The sequence below is a fragment of the Sciurus vulgaris genome (assembly GCF_902686455.1).
Source record: "Sciurus vulgaris genome assembly, chromosome: 13".
NCBI classification, from domain to species: Eukaryota; Metazoa; Chordata; class Mammalia; order Rodentia; family Sciuridae; genus Sciurus; species Sciurus vulgaris.
In genome coordinates this window covers 78,371,466-78,388,592 of record NC_136474.1, presented here as the reverse complement: position 1 = coordinate 78,388,592, position 17,127 = coordinate 78,371,466, and the positions used below count along the sequence as shown (strand labels likewise).

General features: G+C 33.8%; 1 protein-coding gene across 3 annotated transcripts; it reads right to left on the bottom strand.

Moving 5' to 3' along the window:
- Positions 1-47: 47 nt before the first annotated feature.
- On the bottom strand, positions 48-17,113 carry LOC306643164 (lung adenoma susceptibility protein 2). Of its 3 annotated transcripts, XM_079109112.1 has the most exons (9): positions 16,962-17,108; positions 16,297-16,389; positions 14,069-14,397; positions 12,309-13,100; positions 11,878-12,028; positions 8,838-8,940; positions 3,910-4,041; positions 2,669-2,739; positions 48-479 (listed from the first exon to the last, which is right to left on the bottom strand). In XM_079109112.1, exons 3-9 carry the CDS (start codon positions 14,349-14,351, stop codon positions 407-409), a joined length of 1,605 nt encoding a protein of 534 aa, XP_078965238.1. In that variant the 5' UTR covers positions 14,352-14,397; positions 16,297-16,389; positions 16,962-17,108; the 3' UTR covers positions 48-406. The 3 variants fall into 3 exon arrangements, with proteins under 3 accessions (XP_078965238.1, XP_078965240.1, XP_078965239.1); XM_079109114.1 differs by lacking the exon at positions 12,309-13,100 and having other exon boundaries at positions 16,962-17,113; XM_079109113.1 differs by lacking the exons at positions 48-479; positions 2,669-2,739 and adding an exon at positions 4,568-4,630 and having other exon boundaries at positions 3,927-4,041.
- Between the last annotated feature and the right edge of the window lie 14 nt (positions 17,114-17,127).

The window sequence follows — 17,127 nt, the reverse complement described above, 5'->3', positions numbered from 1 at the left end:
CTTCATATAAAACTATAACAATATTGGTATGGTATTACTTTAAGTGCTTAAAAGTGGATGCTGCACTTTTATTTTAAAAAAATGGAGGATACTGAAAGGTTAAGTATAGACAAGCATCAAGAATGAAAATCATCCATGTTTGAATATTATACATTTCCTGTTCTAAAGACTAAAGTAACACTTTAACATAAGTTGTGGGTCCTTCAGTTCACATTCTACTATTTAGGCACAAAATGAAGATAGGTCACAAAATGTATGAACATTTTCAAGGTTAGCTTTTGAGAAATATACTTGAACCAATCATAGAATAGTGCATGGTTTGTATTTGTTAGCTTAAGTAATAGAAAAAAAATACATATTTGTTCTGTGGTGACTATTTATTGTGGTGACAATTTTATTTTCCTCTTCACATTTTCGGTGACTGTTTCCCACTGGTATCATCAACCAGGTCTCTCAGGCGAGATAAGTGGTGCAAGGCCCTTCATTAAAAAGTATAGAACACATTATAAACCAATATTAAGAACTGAACAGCCAATGAAGACAGCAAGAAAGGGTGATTTACATTGTTTATTAACTTCAAAATTAGTTGAAGAAATGAACTCAAGAGAATAATATAAATATCAAACTATTGAAAACTATTCCTTATAAAACTTTGAGATCTGAATATTTGGGGATTAAAATAATTTCCTATCTTCAATAAACATTTATTTAGAAATTTTATTTTTGACTTTCAATTTTTAAGTTAATCTGCCAAGTAACCTAAGAAGAAAAAATAACAGATATCATTTGTATCACACTTAACAAGTAACAGTATTTAAAAGGTTAGTTACAGTTGTGAAGAAAACACATTTTATTGAATAGAAGGAAAATCAATGACTTCTCCAATAAGATTGAATAGTGTGGTATTATCCTAATGATAAAATATGGAAAAGATGACCACACGCATAATCATAATACTTTGTAATCTAGAAAGAGTAATTCTGGAATTGAATTAATTTTCGATTGTCCTTTGTGTCAATTTACAGACTGAAAACAATGAAAAATACATTGATATACTTTTGTAAGTCTAAATTTACTTCATAACAGTTTGTCCTGTTTATGAAGTAACATAAACGGTAAATTCCTTACTGACAACATTTTTGAAATATAAAATAAAAGCCAAATTAAGATTGCTCTTGTTAACCCAACAAAATCAACTACTAAAAGCAATCTAACAAAACATGAATTTTGCTCTCCTTAAAAGTAGAATTTTATAGGTAGACCAGATCACTGTTTACAAAAAAGTTACTAATGTTAAAAAAAATTCTTGCACATTGTAAAAGTACCTATAGATCAGTATCAGTTTTTGTGATGACTTACAGCCCAGTGTTCATTTTTACCAAGAAAAAGATCTCTTAAGATATGTACTTTATCTCAGAAAACACATTTGGGTCTGCAACACAAGTTTAATATCAATGTTTTTCACAGCAATAGATAGCTTGAAATCATTCACTTTAAAGTAGAATGATGTCTTCACCCTAGATGATCAACTAAGGTCCTGCACCTACTTCTCCACTACTTCTCCATAAACAGTTTACGCTATCATTCATGTTAGAAATAGTTTTTGTTTTTTCTTTTTTGTTTTTTTTTTTTTAACTGAGTCCCAGTGATGCGTCTTACTAGCTGTGCAACCTTGGGCAAAATTCTTTCTTATTACTCCACAACTATTCCCTGATCTATATTATGAAGACAAAAATAGTACTTTCTTCACAGGGTCCCAAGGATCACAGGAATTATATTCAATAGCACTTAAAACACTGATACTTGGTAAATATTCAATAAATGTTACATATATCATTATACACTGAATTCTACTAAGTATAAAACACCTTATTCAAGTACAATAACAAGCTACAAATAAAGAAGTATTATTTCTAACAAACATGTATATTTAAAAATTAGAGTCATAAGTTTATGTCTTGAATTTTACGTCTCCACTACTTGCTAAGCAAATTTTGAAAATACAAAAGGTAGGAAACATTTACTTAGCTTCACTTATAGTCAAGTTTTGAAATAGGTTACTAGAGTAAAATTTTTTAATCTTAGTATTTCTTAAGCTTAGTAATTCTGTCTTCTGAGGACACTTCATATTCACACAAACTCATAAATAGCCTTCTCTTCTGTAAATATCATGACCACAGAAAAGACTTCTATTCACTTTTTTAAGACAATTTAAGAAAATTATATGTATCTTTATATCCAGAATATTATACTTTATATATACTTTGTATATACTTTCAGATATGTGTCAAATAATGACACATTTGTTACTATTATACTTATTCTAGACAAACTATATGAAAATTCATTTCATAACAAGTTATTATTATAGGATATCTATACTGGTACTATCTCAAATTGTTATTACTCAGAAATGAAAGGAGAGAGTGAGCCATTCATATCTGTTACATTTTAAATGTCTAAGGATATCTCATTAGGTCCTTAGAACATTTTAAATAGGAAATAGAATAGGAATAAGAGAAAGCAATGTTTTCTTAAAGATAATGTGCTCCAAGAAGCTTAAATATGCCTACTATGCATCTATTTTTAGAACTACTTAATTCCATCCTAATTTCAAAGGACTGAAGACTAAGATGAATTTGTATCCACATTAGTAAAGAATACTTACTTTTGAAGAGACCTAGTAATAGGAATCATACTTTCCTTCAACTGTAGTTTAGAGAAATCATCTTCTGCAATCTATTATTAAAAACACCAAAGAACAAAAAAATTAATTTTTTTAAATTTTAAAATTAAATCCTATTAAAATGTGATTAAGAACATTAAAATATATTCTCTACATTTTCAAAGAATTAATTCTAGCAAACAAGAGAACATTAAACATTTTTATTTTTCCTATATTCTAAAAATACAACTGCCACTTAGATTCATCTTTCAATTGTCCATTAAAAATTATATGTTTGTTAAAAATTAAATGTTGACCTGAAATTACAACTTTTCTGAATAAGGTAGTATCTCAATGATGCTTAAAAGGGGAAGGAAAAGAAGGATGGATTACACTCTGTATGTTAATGTTATGATTAGTAGAATGTTGGGAGAAAAATTTAAAATAAAATTCAAATGACTAGGCTGTGGAAGTTCTCAAGAGCTGATTCACTCATTAAAAACTGAATTTCATAAAAACTCTACTGAATAACAACAACAAAACAATGACCAAAAAAAAATACAGCTAACACTTATTGAGTATATACCAGTTGCCAAGCACTATACTAAGTACTTTACATGGTTAGTTTCAACTAGTTTTCTCAACAACCGCATTTTATAGAAAAGGAAACTTATAAGCAAAATGAGCCAGGTCCAAAAAGGTAAATACTGCATGATCTCACTTATATGTGTAATCCAAAAAGTCCAACTAACAGAAATAGAGCAAAATATGGTAGTTATCAATGGCTGGTAGGTGGTAGATAAAAGATTTTGGTTAAAGAATACAAAATTAAATTTGGAGAAATAAGTTCAAGGGAGCTGCTACTGTACAACATGGTGACTACAGTTAATAACAATGCACTATATACTTAAAATTACTGAGAGTAGATTTTAAATGTTATCACAAAAAATAAGTATGTGACGTAATGTATGTTAATTAACTCAATTTAACCATTCCACAGTATATACATATTTTAAAGCAATATGTTGTACACCAAAAATACACATAATGCTTATTTGTTAATTAAAAACAAAGAAACAAACTGAAATTAAAGAGGTTAAATGATTTGTACAAATGTTCTACTTGCTAGTAAGTGGCAGAATTAGAATTCATAATCACTTTTAAAACTATACTTTCATGAAGAAAATTCACTTCCTATAGAACAGCAACCCAAATCTCAATTTATAAATCAAGTTTTTGCTTACTTGTTTAACCTCTTCAATTGGCTCTGTAGTTCTAGCCTGATTAAAACTTTCCTGTACTGCTTGAAGATTAAATAACATTTGTTTCAATGCTTCAACAGGACCATGATGTTTGCCTCCAGAAAGGGTAGAGCTCTACAGTTAAAACAGATAGTAGTAAAGTTAACCAATCAAAAGTGAGAGAATAAGAGTTTCATTTTGTTATTTTCCCCCAACACAAAATTAATACAAAAATCTAAATAATGCATATTAAAATGTTTAAAAAATCAAAATTGTAACTTACCACTTCCCCATACCCAGTCCCCAGATGAGCTTATCTAGAGACAATGTGATTAAGTTTGGCATATCCTTTCTAATCCCTACTCTTTCAAAATGAATAGTACGTGTTTATATTTACAACAAATTCATTTTGCAGATTTAAATCACAGTCTTTTATGATGGAAAATGTCTTCAAAGAGCAGGTAAACCAACATGCTCTTTTCAGATGTGTGAATGAAACTAGTTATCAGTTAAGCAAGGATTAAAATTTTAAATATAGCTTTCTCTGCATACTTACATGCTTATGTTTTCAAATAGAGAATATTGGCTTTTCACCGCTTCAGGGTCACATATCTAAAGAACTACCTAAATAACACTACATCTCACTTATCACTGACCTTACCTGTGTCCAAAGAAGGCAACAGCACTTAGCCACATAAGGTGGTCAGGATTCTTTTAAGATAATCTGTAAGGGATATTTTAAAACTTCTTTTAAAAAGTCTTAATAGTCTATTATTTTTACATTTTTTTTTTCTTTTGTTTTTGCAGTGCTGGGGATTGAACCCAGGGCCTTGTGCTTATAAGGCAAGCACTCTACCAACTGAGCTATATCCCCAGCCCCTATTTTTACATCTTTTAAATGAGTTGCTGTGTCCTCACAGTTATCCACAAAGTGGCAAATAAACCTCTGAAGATGTCTATAATTTAACATATTTCAGCATTGACTATGCAAGTATATATAACGTTTAAACTTCACTTACATAGGAAGTGTTTGACTTACATAAGATATTCAAGGAAAGCAGAATGACAAAAAAGATTTTCAAGATCTTCCCACAATATATGAACAGGATATAAGAAACAGAGTATGGAAATATATAATGGTATATCCATTGTGGAAAACAGTACAATTCCTCAAAAAACTAAACAGAGAACTACCTGCAATTTTCCTCCTAGGTACATATCCAAAAGAAGCAAAGGCAAGAATTTAAGCAGATATCTCTATCCTCATATTCGTAGCAGCATCATTCACAATAGCAAAAAGCTGAAGAACCCCAGTGTTCATATTGGATGAATAGATAAACAAAATATGGCACATGCACAGAATGTAATATTATTCAGTCTAAGGAACAAAGGAAATCTTTGGCATATGCTCCAACATGGATGAATCTTAGAGACAATAAGCGAAGTGAAATAAACCAGTCACAATAAGAAAAATATTATATGATATTTCATACATGTGGTTCCAAGAGTAACAAATTCATAGTGACAGAAAGAAAAATGTTGCTTTTACCAGACGGTGGGAGAGAGAGGAGTTAGTCTTTAATGAGTGCAGAGTTTTCATGTGGGAAGATGAAAAATTTCTGGACATGAATGATGATAGTGGCTATACCCAATGTAAAAATACTAAATGCCTCAGTATATTTAAAAAGAGCTAACCTAAAGGTCAGCATAGCTGTGCAGGCCTGTAATCCTTGATACTAGGGAGACTGAGGCAGAAGAATCACAAGTTCAAAGTCAGGCTCGGCAATTTAGCAAGACTGTCTCAAAATGAAATTTAAAAAGGGGCTGGGGACGTAGCTCAGTGGTATTTTCCAAACATGTGCAAGGATCTGGGTTCAATCCCTAGCACCAGACACACAAAAGGTTTGGTTAAACTGGCAAATTTTTGTTACATATATATTTTTAAATATATTGCTAAATATACATATTTTGCTACAATAAATTTGTTTCAAATTTTTAAGAAGAAAAAGAAACAGTATAAGGATTCGGTTGGGTTTAATAAATGTTGGTATTGTGTGATATAATTTGTTTTGAGACTTGTCATTACAACCTGATAATGAAGTGAGGCACAATGTCAAACACCTGTAATCCCAGTGAATTGGGAGGCTGAGACAGGAGGATTTAAAGTTCAAAGCCAGCCTCAGCAAATTAGCAAGGTCCTAAGCAACTCAGCAAGACCCTACCTCTACATCAAATATAAAAAAGGACTGGGAATATGGTTCAGTGCATAAGTGACCCTAGGTTCAATCCCCAGTACAAAACAAACAAATAAACAAAACCTAGTAATGAATGTCTCTGGGTACATCTTTTTGTTTATCTCTAACTCTTAGAACCATATTAATGTTTTACATATTCAAAAAACAGACAATTTAAATGAAACAGAACATTAGGAGAGCCCAATATATAAGAATGAATTACCTAAAAGTATAATAAGTAAATATAACCACATTAAAGGGAGTTAGCTGGGAAGAAAATAATTAAAAATAAGGAGTCAGGCATGGTGACGCATGCCCACAATCCCAGCAGCTTGGGAGGTGGAGGCAGGAGGATTGCAGGTTCGAAGCTAGCCTCAGCAATTTAGCGAGGCTATAAGCAACCTAGTGAGATGCTATCTCAAAATAAAAAATAAAAAAGGGCTGGGGATGTGGCTCAGTGGTTGAGCACCCTTGAGTCCAATCCCTGGCACCCAAAAAAAAAAAGAGAGAAAAAAAAAGAAGGAAGGGAAAAGCTAAACCAAACCTTGTAGAATTATACTGAAAATCTTAAGTATCAGTATAAACTCATGATCTTATACGTACACACACACACACACACACATTTATGAATATGTAAATATACATGTATAGGTATAGAAACATAGATGTGTGATAATATATGGTTTGTAAACATGCTTCCTAGATGACCTGCTGAGTCTAGAATGAATAACAACCCAACAGAAATAAGCACATCTACTGCCTAGATCTTTGTTTCTAAATACTTTTTGTTTTTTGTTTTTTTTGGCAGTGGGGATGGTTACTGGGGATTGAACTCAAGGGCACTCAACCACTGAGCCTCATTCCCAGCCCTATTTTGTATTTTATTTAGAGATAGGGTCTCACTGAGTTGGTTAGGGCCTTGCTAAGTTGCTGAGGCTGGCTTTGACCTCAACATCCTCCTGCCTCAACCTCCCAAGCCACTTGGATTATAGGTGTGTGCCTCCATGCCTGGCTCTAAATATAAAGAACTACAGTTCCTCAGAGAAGTTCTTAAAAAAAGAATGGGGCCATGTCAAAAGGACACAGGGGCTAACCTAAAGGAATTCCTATGGTCCTAAACTGCAACAATTTGAACAATATAAATAATTTTGCATTATAAAACTAGAATAAAATAAATATCTGAGTCCCTACTGATGTAAACAATTTCATAAATCAGGGAGAAGGCATAACTATCATTACACAAGAATTTTAATTAATACATGTTGAAGAAAGGACAAGATTCACCACTTATACTAAAATTAGTGGATGTAACTGTGCATAGTCTCCAAGTATCTTCCCTAAGATAGTTATTAATTACAAGGGAAAATGGTAGCTTTACTAAAGCTAATAAGTACCACCTTACCATGTTCATACCATGAGTATGAACAGAATATTGTTACATTACTACTGTTTTACTACATTAATATGTCAATATATCAATGACATCAATATATTATGAACAATCTAAAATGATGCACTGAGAAAGCACAATATTACTTTATTGGTATTCCTGCCAAAAATACAAAACCCCATCCTTATCATGAGAAAAATTCTATAGACTCTATCTACAAAAACACTGATGAGTACTTTTTAAGGAAAGACTAAAAAGTGACAACAGAGTAAAGTAGATTGAGGAAACATAAAAACTAAATGTAATTGTTGGATCCAAGAGTGGAACCTGGAAAGGTCATTGAGTAAAAACTGGTGAAAATGTAAAAAGGTACACACTACACAGTTTTGTAACTAAGACAATGACCTGGTAATCATTGTACTATGGTTAAGTAAGATTATTAATATTAGGAGAATCAGGGAGAAAGAAACACAGGAACTTTCTATATTATTTTTGCAATTTTCTGTACATCTAAAATTTCAAAGAAGTGAAAACCTCAAAAAACAAAAATGTTCCTGGTAGTGAGGTTGTGTATGTGTGGGCAAGGGCTAGGTTACAACTGATTAGTATTAACACTCATCTATCTCAAGCTTAAAAAAAAACAAATCCCCCAATTTTTTCTTCTACCAGTGCACCTTCCCTAAGTAAACACCACCACCAATCCCTCAATTGCTTGGTTCAAACCATCTTGGATTCATCCTTTGGATTCTCTATGTATTCATTCTATCAGGTCTATCTTCAAAATACATCTCAAGTCTAACAATTTCTGACCCCCTCCAACATGTCCACTGTAATCAAAGTCATTACTCTTCCTATTCTGAAAGATTGAAAGAGCCTCCCAACTAGGTCCCAGTTCCTTCTCCAGGGAGTTTCAAGATATGCTTCACACAACTGTTAGTTTCTATTTCAAAATGCAGATCTGTCATTTTCTATTTTAAAATATCTATACCTGTAAAAACACAAACCTCAATATTCAACTGGCCTGAAAAATACAATTTCCTGCATAATGGTCTATTTATACGGCTTTCATAAACAAACAAACATTGTAATAACAATGTAGCCTATCTGTAGAATTCAACCCCGCATCCTTCTACTTTAGAATATTAAAATAAAATTACCAATAATTCTGAAAGGAGTTATGGTTTTATAGATGTATGTTGAGGAGAAGAGAATTTGGGTTTGTTATTGTTAAATACCTAAGAACTTAGAAATGAATAACTATGTATTAGTCATAAGTCTTTTAATAAGTAAGATTTAACTTTACTCACCTGACTATCATTATTTAAAAAATCTTCAAGAACCTTTTTAGCATATTTCTCACTTGAAGCTTGTTGAGGCTTATCATCAGAATTAACAGGAACAGGAGATTTGCTAAACAGAATTGAAAGAATATAAAACAGCAACTAAGTTCCCAAATTCTAAAAATTATATAGTATATAATTTAAGCACTTTCATTTATATACAAGTGGTCACCAAGAAATAACCATCATGAATATGACTCATATCAATGTTGGATGATAATTCCTCTATCTTCTTCCTAAACTGATAACAATCCAACCCCTCTCTATCCTCCTGCTTCACCTTTCAAGCCTTAAAGTAAAACTATAAAGAAACTGAAGATACAAGTACTCAACTAAATGAAAAAGCCCTCAACTACAGAACAGTTACAAAAAACTGTTTAAAATTAGCAGTACATTTTTCCAATTAAACATTTTTAGGACTGGGGGTCAGTGTAGCTCAGTAGTGCACTTGTCTAACACATGCAAGGCCCTGAGTTTGATCCCACACACCACAAAATAAATAAAAAAAAAATATATATATATATATATATTTTTTTTTTTTTTTAAAGGCTACTTATCCAATGATAATCAAAAACCCTACAATCTCATGAATTTCTACTGGAATGGCAGTTAGATGTTCTCCCATTTCAAGATGATAGGACAGATCTCCCCCTCCAGAACTGGTTTATTTACAAAATTAAAATTCCTGAGTACAAATCCCAATCCCATTCATGATAGGATCTTAGGTAGTTTGTCTGAACTTCAGTTTCTACATTTTTTTGTCCCACTTATCCCATACAGATATTGCAAAAATAACTGAGTGAACTCTTTATGAACCTGGTTCATTTAATAGATGCTCTATAAATACTCGTTTCTTTTTTAATGTTCAAGTAATAGAGAAAAGAGCACCCCCAGCAAAAATAAGAATGTTAGCCAAATCAAATTGTATTAGTCACAGGAATAAGTCTGATCATTCCATTTCTGTTACTTATGGACCACTAAAATGTATGTAACTCTCAAGAACTTAATCTAGTAACCTTTTAAATCACTGAAATGTCACATGCTAATGTTGTTTCTTAATAAGAAGCACTTCTTTACTGACATATTTGTAATTTACTATGAGCTTTTCTCACTCCAGGTAGTCTTTTCCCTTACTGTTTATCAAAAAAAAAAAAAAAATATATATATATATACATATATATGGAGTGTATATACATTAACCAGGTGTTGTGAAATAACATTTTTGCACCTACTAACTGAAGGTGATATGATTATTAAAGCAGGTTTATTATGCTATTCCTCTACTTTTGTATTTGTTTGAAATTTTTCATAATAAAAAGTTGTTTAAAAAACAATTCGTTGTTATGGTTATGTTCTTCCTTTCAGAATGCTACCTTTAGTTGCTTCCTATTCTACTTTGTTTTGGTCTAATGACAGGTTGATAATAATTTATCCATCTGAAGCAAATTTGTTTTATCTAAAAAGAGAAGCATCAAAATGTGAACTGATCCTCCAAAAATGAACTACTGTATGCAGGCTGGTAGGTCAAACCATTGATAATACTATACAAGTCAGGGGTTTATAATATCTAATTACAAAATACATCAAATACATTCAAAAATTTTCCTCTTAAACATTTCTGACACTACTTGCCCGTTCATTTTGGTTCAAACTGAAAACAAAGTATTGAAGCTATGATACTTTACTAATCCACAGAACAACTGGTAAGAAAATAAATTAGGGAATAAGAAATATAAGAGATGCTAATCATTAAGTGAGCTTTTTTCTATAACAAGGTTCAAAGAAGATACTGTTGAAATAACTCAAGATGAAAAGCTAAAAGAAAACGAAATATTCTGGATAATCATCATCACTACTACAATTTATAAAAAAGTTCAACCTTAGTCAGAAATTGTACTATAAGTAGTTTCACTTTCTAGCTAATTGACTTTTCCTAACAATCACAATGTAGTTATTTTTTTCCTCCCATCTCAAAGAGGCAGAGGCAGGAATTCGAACTGGAATTACAGTCAGCATCAACATTCAAAAATGGAGCTATTTAACTTAGAAGTAATAAAAAATGAATGCAGGAATTAATGGACTCTGTTTAACAAAACAAAAGCCCAGACAACTGAAGATAATAAGAGGCTGGGTACAGTGGTGCATGCCTGTAATCCCACCAGCTCGGGAGGCTGAGGCAGGGAGATAGCCAATTCAAAGCCAATCTCAGCAACTTAGCAAGATCCCGTCTCTAAATAAAATACAAAAAGAGCTAGGGATCAAGCTCAATGGTTAAGCACCTCTGGGTTCAATCCCTGGTACCAATAATAATAATAATAATAATAATTTATAAGAGCCTAAGGCATGATGTGTCACCAGTAATGCATGTCTGATAAGTCCTAATGTAATAACATCACTAATAATAAAAACATTCCCACTTTCCAAATTCTAACTCCACACTCACATTCTCAGGTAGGTAGGTAAACACTTTTAAAATTATTCTAAGAAACTATATCATAGAAAGATTAAACAAAACAAATGAAAACAATTTTAGAAACTACAAAACCTAGACAATAGACCATATAAGGAAATGCTCATCATTTAAGGAAATGAGTAACTAAAAGAGAATGCAAAATATAAATGAAAAGGAATGAATAACTAATACATAATACATGGAAAGAACTTGGGGTAGAACTTAAAAGTTGAAAAAAAGGAACAAGAATCTCCTAATACTTCTCCATTTGCTGTATGGTTCTAATCCCTCATACTGATATATATTGATATTTAACAGTGAATCAAAGTGAACATGTAACAAAGACAGAAAGTACATAATGTACCTATGAGCATAAATCATTACCCCATCCTGTGGTAACAATGAAAACTGCAATTTAAAGTAAGTAACAATGAAGTCTACATTCTACAGAATTACAATGTTTTTATTATTACCATTGTTATTTAAAAAATAAATCTGATGTTCGTATGGCATTTTTCATTTAGAAAACTGAACAGCTTTTCCATTGTCACTTACAAAGTCACAGGAATATTTTCCCATGATCTTTCTGCTTCAAGTTTATCTAATGAGCAAGGACTGTCATCCTTCTCCACAGACTTCGGTAATTCTTCAGTACACTGATCTAGATTTCTCTTGGCCTTCAGGATAAGCAGTTCAATTTTGTCACCTAATTTTAGAATATTATGTTAATTCTTCAAAACCAAATGGAAAGTACTACAAAATCTCACAAAGGCAACAAGACAATTAAGACATCTGTAACGATAAATTATATCAAAATGCGAAAAGGGAGAAAAAATAAATCTACCGAATCTACATAAATTAAGAAGTACTCTAAAAACATATATCACTATAGCAAAAATAAAACATAAAAGGTCCTAGATATTAGTCCAAATTTTCAGCACTTCATTTAAAAAATCAAAAACAAAAAACTAAAAACAAAATATTACCACTGAATGGCTTTTTGGATTGTCCTGGGAGAAGTGGATTCTCACAATGACATTGGTTATGTTCAGAATCACATCTGTATTCATTAACTAATCCTTTATCATCACTGAAGTAATGTGAATAATTTGAGGGCTCAAAAGAATATTCAAAACAATCTAATTTATTCATAAGCCGAGAAGTTCTTTGTGCCTGATAACTATGTCTAGGGGAAGAATGATCTTCTTTAAATACTTTATAAACCTTTTGACTACTTGCATCAGGTAGCAAGTCTTCATTGTGGAGCCAGACTGGGTATTTGAAATCAGGTAAACTAGTTATCCCTGAAACATTGAGGTCAGATTTCTGGCTAGTGAGCCATCTTGGATAATTCTTTTCATGACTCTGTTGTGAACTGTCCTTTAATGATGATTTCTTGGGGAAAGATAAAGATGATTCAAAAATACATTTATTGGTCCTATTCATAAGTTTGGGGCTTTTTAGTTTACCACATTGCTTTCCATTTATATTTGTGTCTACAACACGTGTAACTAAGCTATCCTTGCCCACTGCAGTGCAGGAATCTTGAAAATTCAGATGCTTTTTAATGGCCGAGGAACCCAGTCTTCCAGTACATTTCTTGTTTTTCTTGCTTATTTTCACTGGTCCAACATCAGTGAAAGAAAATGATCCATCTGCTGGAAGTCTTAACAGATCATCAGTTGTTAGGCTAACAGAATCTATGTCATTAACAATCTCTCTTCTATATGATAAGGGTAAGGAGTTTGAGTGCTTTTTGTGATCAAGATTTTCAAAAGCTGAAAAATAAAACATAGTTCAGTTTATCTTCCTTTATCACATATACTTAATAACATTCAACTGTAAATGATAATTAAGGATTTAAGAATTGCTTTTGCCACCTTCTCATTATCCTCACTAAAGTTTTGATTGAAAGTATAAAAGATACAGGTTGACAAAACAGAACATGCTTTCTTTTGCACATCTCTTCAATGTTTTATTTCTACACATTTCTCTCCAATCACCTACATTTTCCTGTGTTTTTTACTTTAGGATTTCTTTCAATTTTTTTCATCTAGACATACTTAATATATTAATACAATCAAATCAACATGGGTCATTCAATTTTGTCTGTAGCATAGAAAAATGTTATTCAACTAGGTGGAAAAAAATAATTTTTTTCTCTCTTACTCGCCCTACAAAGGTATGGTTACAACACAGAAGACAGCTATTCTAGTTCTCTTCTTCTGAAGTACATTATTCACATCTAAGAGTTTAATGCAAACTTTTTCCTTTCTAGGCCCATTCTCTAAGTGCTCAAGAAAGTGCTAACTGGTTTATCAGCAACCACTTTATCCAAATTTGTCTTTGTGTAAGCCTTATCAAGGACAAACCCTTTTGACCAGTATTGTTCCATAGGATACAGACTAGAAAGACTAATACAAACATATCCTATCAATTGAAATTGAGCGAGTATAAACTCAGAAAGGTTGCATTGTGTTTAAGTTCATTAAGTTAGTTACTGAAAGCTAGAACCACATCAGTAGTCTATTTCTTATGCTGTAGTAAACTTCCCTTCCAAGGTCAAAGAGGAATTTTTAAGCTGAAAATTCCTGATAACCAGAGAATTACGCGTTTCAAAAAAATATTCGGATTTTGATGCTACATGTTATTTTTATTCCAACATAACAAAAAAGGTCTAACTATAAGGCTACAATATTCTCTGAAATGCTTCAAATTATTAGACATAAAGAAAATAAAAGCATACCATTGTTTGGTTTGTAAATATATTTGGAGAATTGACACATATTAGCAGAACTCCCATCACTGCTAATTTTTCCAGTGCTTGTACCAGGGTATACTTGGCTTAAGTCAAAATCATCAATGTAGGCCTGTAGAGCCTGGGAAGCAGAACTGTACAGCTTATCCTTATAGTGAAAAGGGCCATCAGTGTTGGAAGAATTACCACCACTCAGGCTGCAGCTTGCCAGAAGGGAAGAAACTGAAGATTCCTGAGAACAAACTCTGTGCTTTGTGTTTGATTTTGCCATGGCTTCCTCAACATGGGTTACTTGTATTCATTTTCCTTAAAAACAACTGTAACATGAAAACAAACAGTTAAGGCACCAATTAAAAGGAATAATGATGACATGCAGAGAAAATTACTAAATATGCTAACTTTGAAAATTTTTCTTTAATGAATAAAATCAGTTTTTCTATAACAGAAACTCCTTTTCAGGCATTGTAGTTTTTCTAGTATCTTATGAAACCTTTCATCAATGATGTAGAGAACACTTAAGCATCTACGATGTGACTAGAAGTATATATACAAGAGTTGACTGAGAATATACATGAGAAGCACCGATGAAAAAATACTCACATTTAAAGTCCTAAAAACTACTCATGTACAATCTGTTTTCTTATGGTGACATATTCTATGACATCACAAACCTAACATTCCCCTATATTCAATAAATCATAAGCCTACTACCAGGCACCGTAGATAGTAGGTAGTCAATGAAAAAGAAAAAAAAATTTTTTTTCGAGTTGGGGTTTCACTGTTGCCCAGGCTGGCCCTGAATTCTTGAGCCCAAGAGATACTCATGTCTCAGCCTCCTGAATAGAGAAGACTATAGACATATGCCACTGTAACTTACCAGCTTCCAATAAATTTTTAAAGTCATTAAATATTAAAGCAAAAAGAGCATCCACTTTCAATATTGTAAATGCAGATAAAAAACTTCAGCCAACCCTTCCCCGAAAAGAGACTGAAAAGAATGGAAATATAAACAAACTAGAAATCTTACTTCAGAATGAGCTAGCAATCTGGACTTTTCCTAAAATAACTTTTTTTTGACAGAGCTGGGGATCAGACTCATGCACACTAGACAAGCACCCTCCCCCTTTTTTGAGAGAGAAGGTTCCCTAAATTGCCCAGTGTGATCTTGAGCTTGCAATCCTCTTACCTCTTGCCTCCACAGTAGCTGGGATTAGAGGTGTGCACCACCATGTCCAGCTAAATTAACCTTCTTATTATATACCTTCATTTTTTATATCATCCTACTTTCAATTTTTATTTTGAGCACAGTCAGCTCATCTTTCAAAATACATTTAGATTGTTTGAAAATCAACTTAATGTATTCATCTTGATTTTTTCCCATTATGAAAACTAAAACAACTTTTTACAGTAATAACACGAACTATATTTGAAAACCCAAGAAATAACAAAATGGACAGGCACTAACTCAGAACATGTAACAGTTGTTAAGAAATAAAGACTTTTCTATACTAAAAAAGGATTAATGTCTAAAACTTAACATGCTATGTTGTAAGTCAGTATGTTTAGTTTTTTACTATAATTTTGGAAATATTTGTCATAGTAACTTTTTGAAGTAACCTTAGCAACTGTCAAATTTGATTTTAAATTATGGAAAGTTTTAATTTAAGAAGAGATAGTAAATCACCTTCCTGTCAAAGTCTCAGAGAGTATGCCTTTTCAGGAGATCTGACAGTGGTTGTAGAAGCCACAAAACATAAGAAAACGACTATTTAGCTTCTTCCATATCCTTGAAATGCCATGATATTGAGATATCTCCAGAGATGGCTAGACTGTCAGTTTTGTCCTTTCTTTATCCCTCCTACTAAAGAAATACAAATTTGCACTCAAGCAAATTTACTTCCCTAAGCTCAACTGAACGTTTTTCCCCTTGTATGGACAACATAACAGGTTACAATTTTACTTTACAAAACCTTAACTATTGGGTTATAGTTCTTAATAAGTGGGTGATGACATTTACCAGTTATTTTAATTCACAAGACTGACAATTTTTATTATGGAAAGTTTTCAAACCTATGCAAAAGTTGGGTCGTTTAATAAATTCCTCTGCATCCCATCATGCTGCTTCCACCAATTACCAACATACCTCAACTACCTATATCCCCACCTTTCTCTCCCCACGTCAACCACGGGATTGACGCAATGCCCAAGTGTCTTACCATTTCCTCCAGGATCACTTCAGTCCGATTATCCAAAAGCAAGTCCATCATGCCGAATAGAACGTTGGCACTTAGCGAAAAATGTCACCGTCCCTGATGCAGAGAGAATGTTCGGCATTAAGCAGCGAGAAAATCGTACAGGAAGTTAGGAACTCTTGGGACAGCGGCGCTAAATTGGGGAAGCGAGCGCTGCTTTGCTCTGCAGCAGAAAAGCGGGACCGGGAAAGCCAAGCTGGCCAGCGCCGCCCCGCCGCACGGCTCTCGCGCACTCGCCGCGCGCTGGGTCTACACTTTCTGCCCGATTTCTCCAACCCTCCTGCTCCGGGGGGGTGGGGGGAGGTCCACGGCCCCGTCAGTCACAGACACAGGGTCTTCCGCAGCTTTTCACTCCGAGACCTTTTACTCAGCGGCAGCAGAGAGCGCCGCGGCGGGCATTCCGGGCCACTGCCCAGAAAGCGCAAGCCCCGGCCCCGCGCCCGCTCGCCGCGCGTCCCGGGACCCTCTCGGCGCCGGCCGCACTCCCCGCAGCCTTCTCCAGCTCGAGGCGCGCCCTCCCTCCCGAGACGCCTTCCTCCTCCCGCAGGGACGCCCGTCCGTTAGCCGTGCCCTCGGGCTGTCAAAGGATGGGACGCCCCTCGAAACTACACCCTTCTTTCCGGCCTAACTCACCCAACTGAGGCCCGAAAAGAGGTTCAAAAAACGCAGGCTTCCACAAGTCTCCGCCGAAAGCCCGGGCCTCTTACGGAACGCGAGCGACGCGACAAAGCATCCCCTCCGGCGCCCAGCTCGCAGCCTCGCCGGCGTCACAGCGCAGGCCACGCCCGCGCTCGC

Excerpts from the sequence above, each read along its gene's own strand:
- LOC306643164 (XM_079109112.1), bottom strand. The coding sequence starts at position 14,351 with ATGGCAAAATCAAACACAAAGCACAGAGTTTGTTCTCAGGAATCTTCA. Across the intron at positions 13,101-14,068 it reads TATTTACAAACCAAACAATG|CTTTTGAAAATCTTGATCAC; the intron begins GTATGCTTTTAT and ends TTTATTTTTCAG. Across the intron at positions 12,029-12,308 it reads ATCCAAAAAGCCATTCAGTG|GTGACAAAATTGAACTGCTT; the intron begins GTAATATTTTGT and ends TTCTAAAATTAG.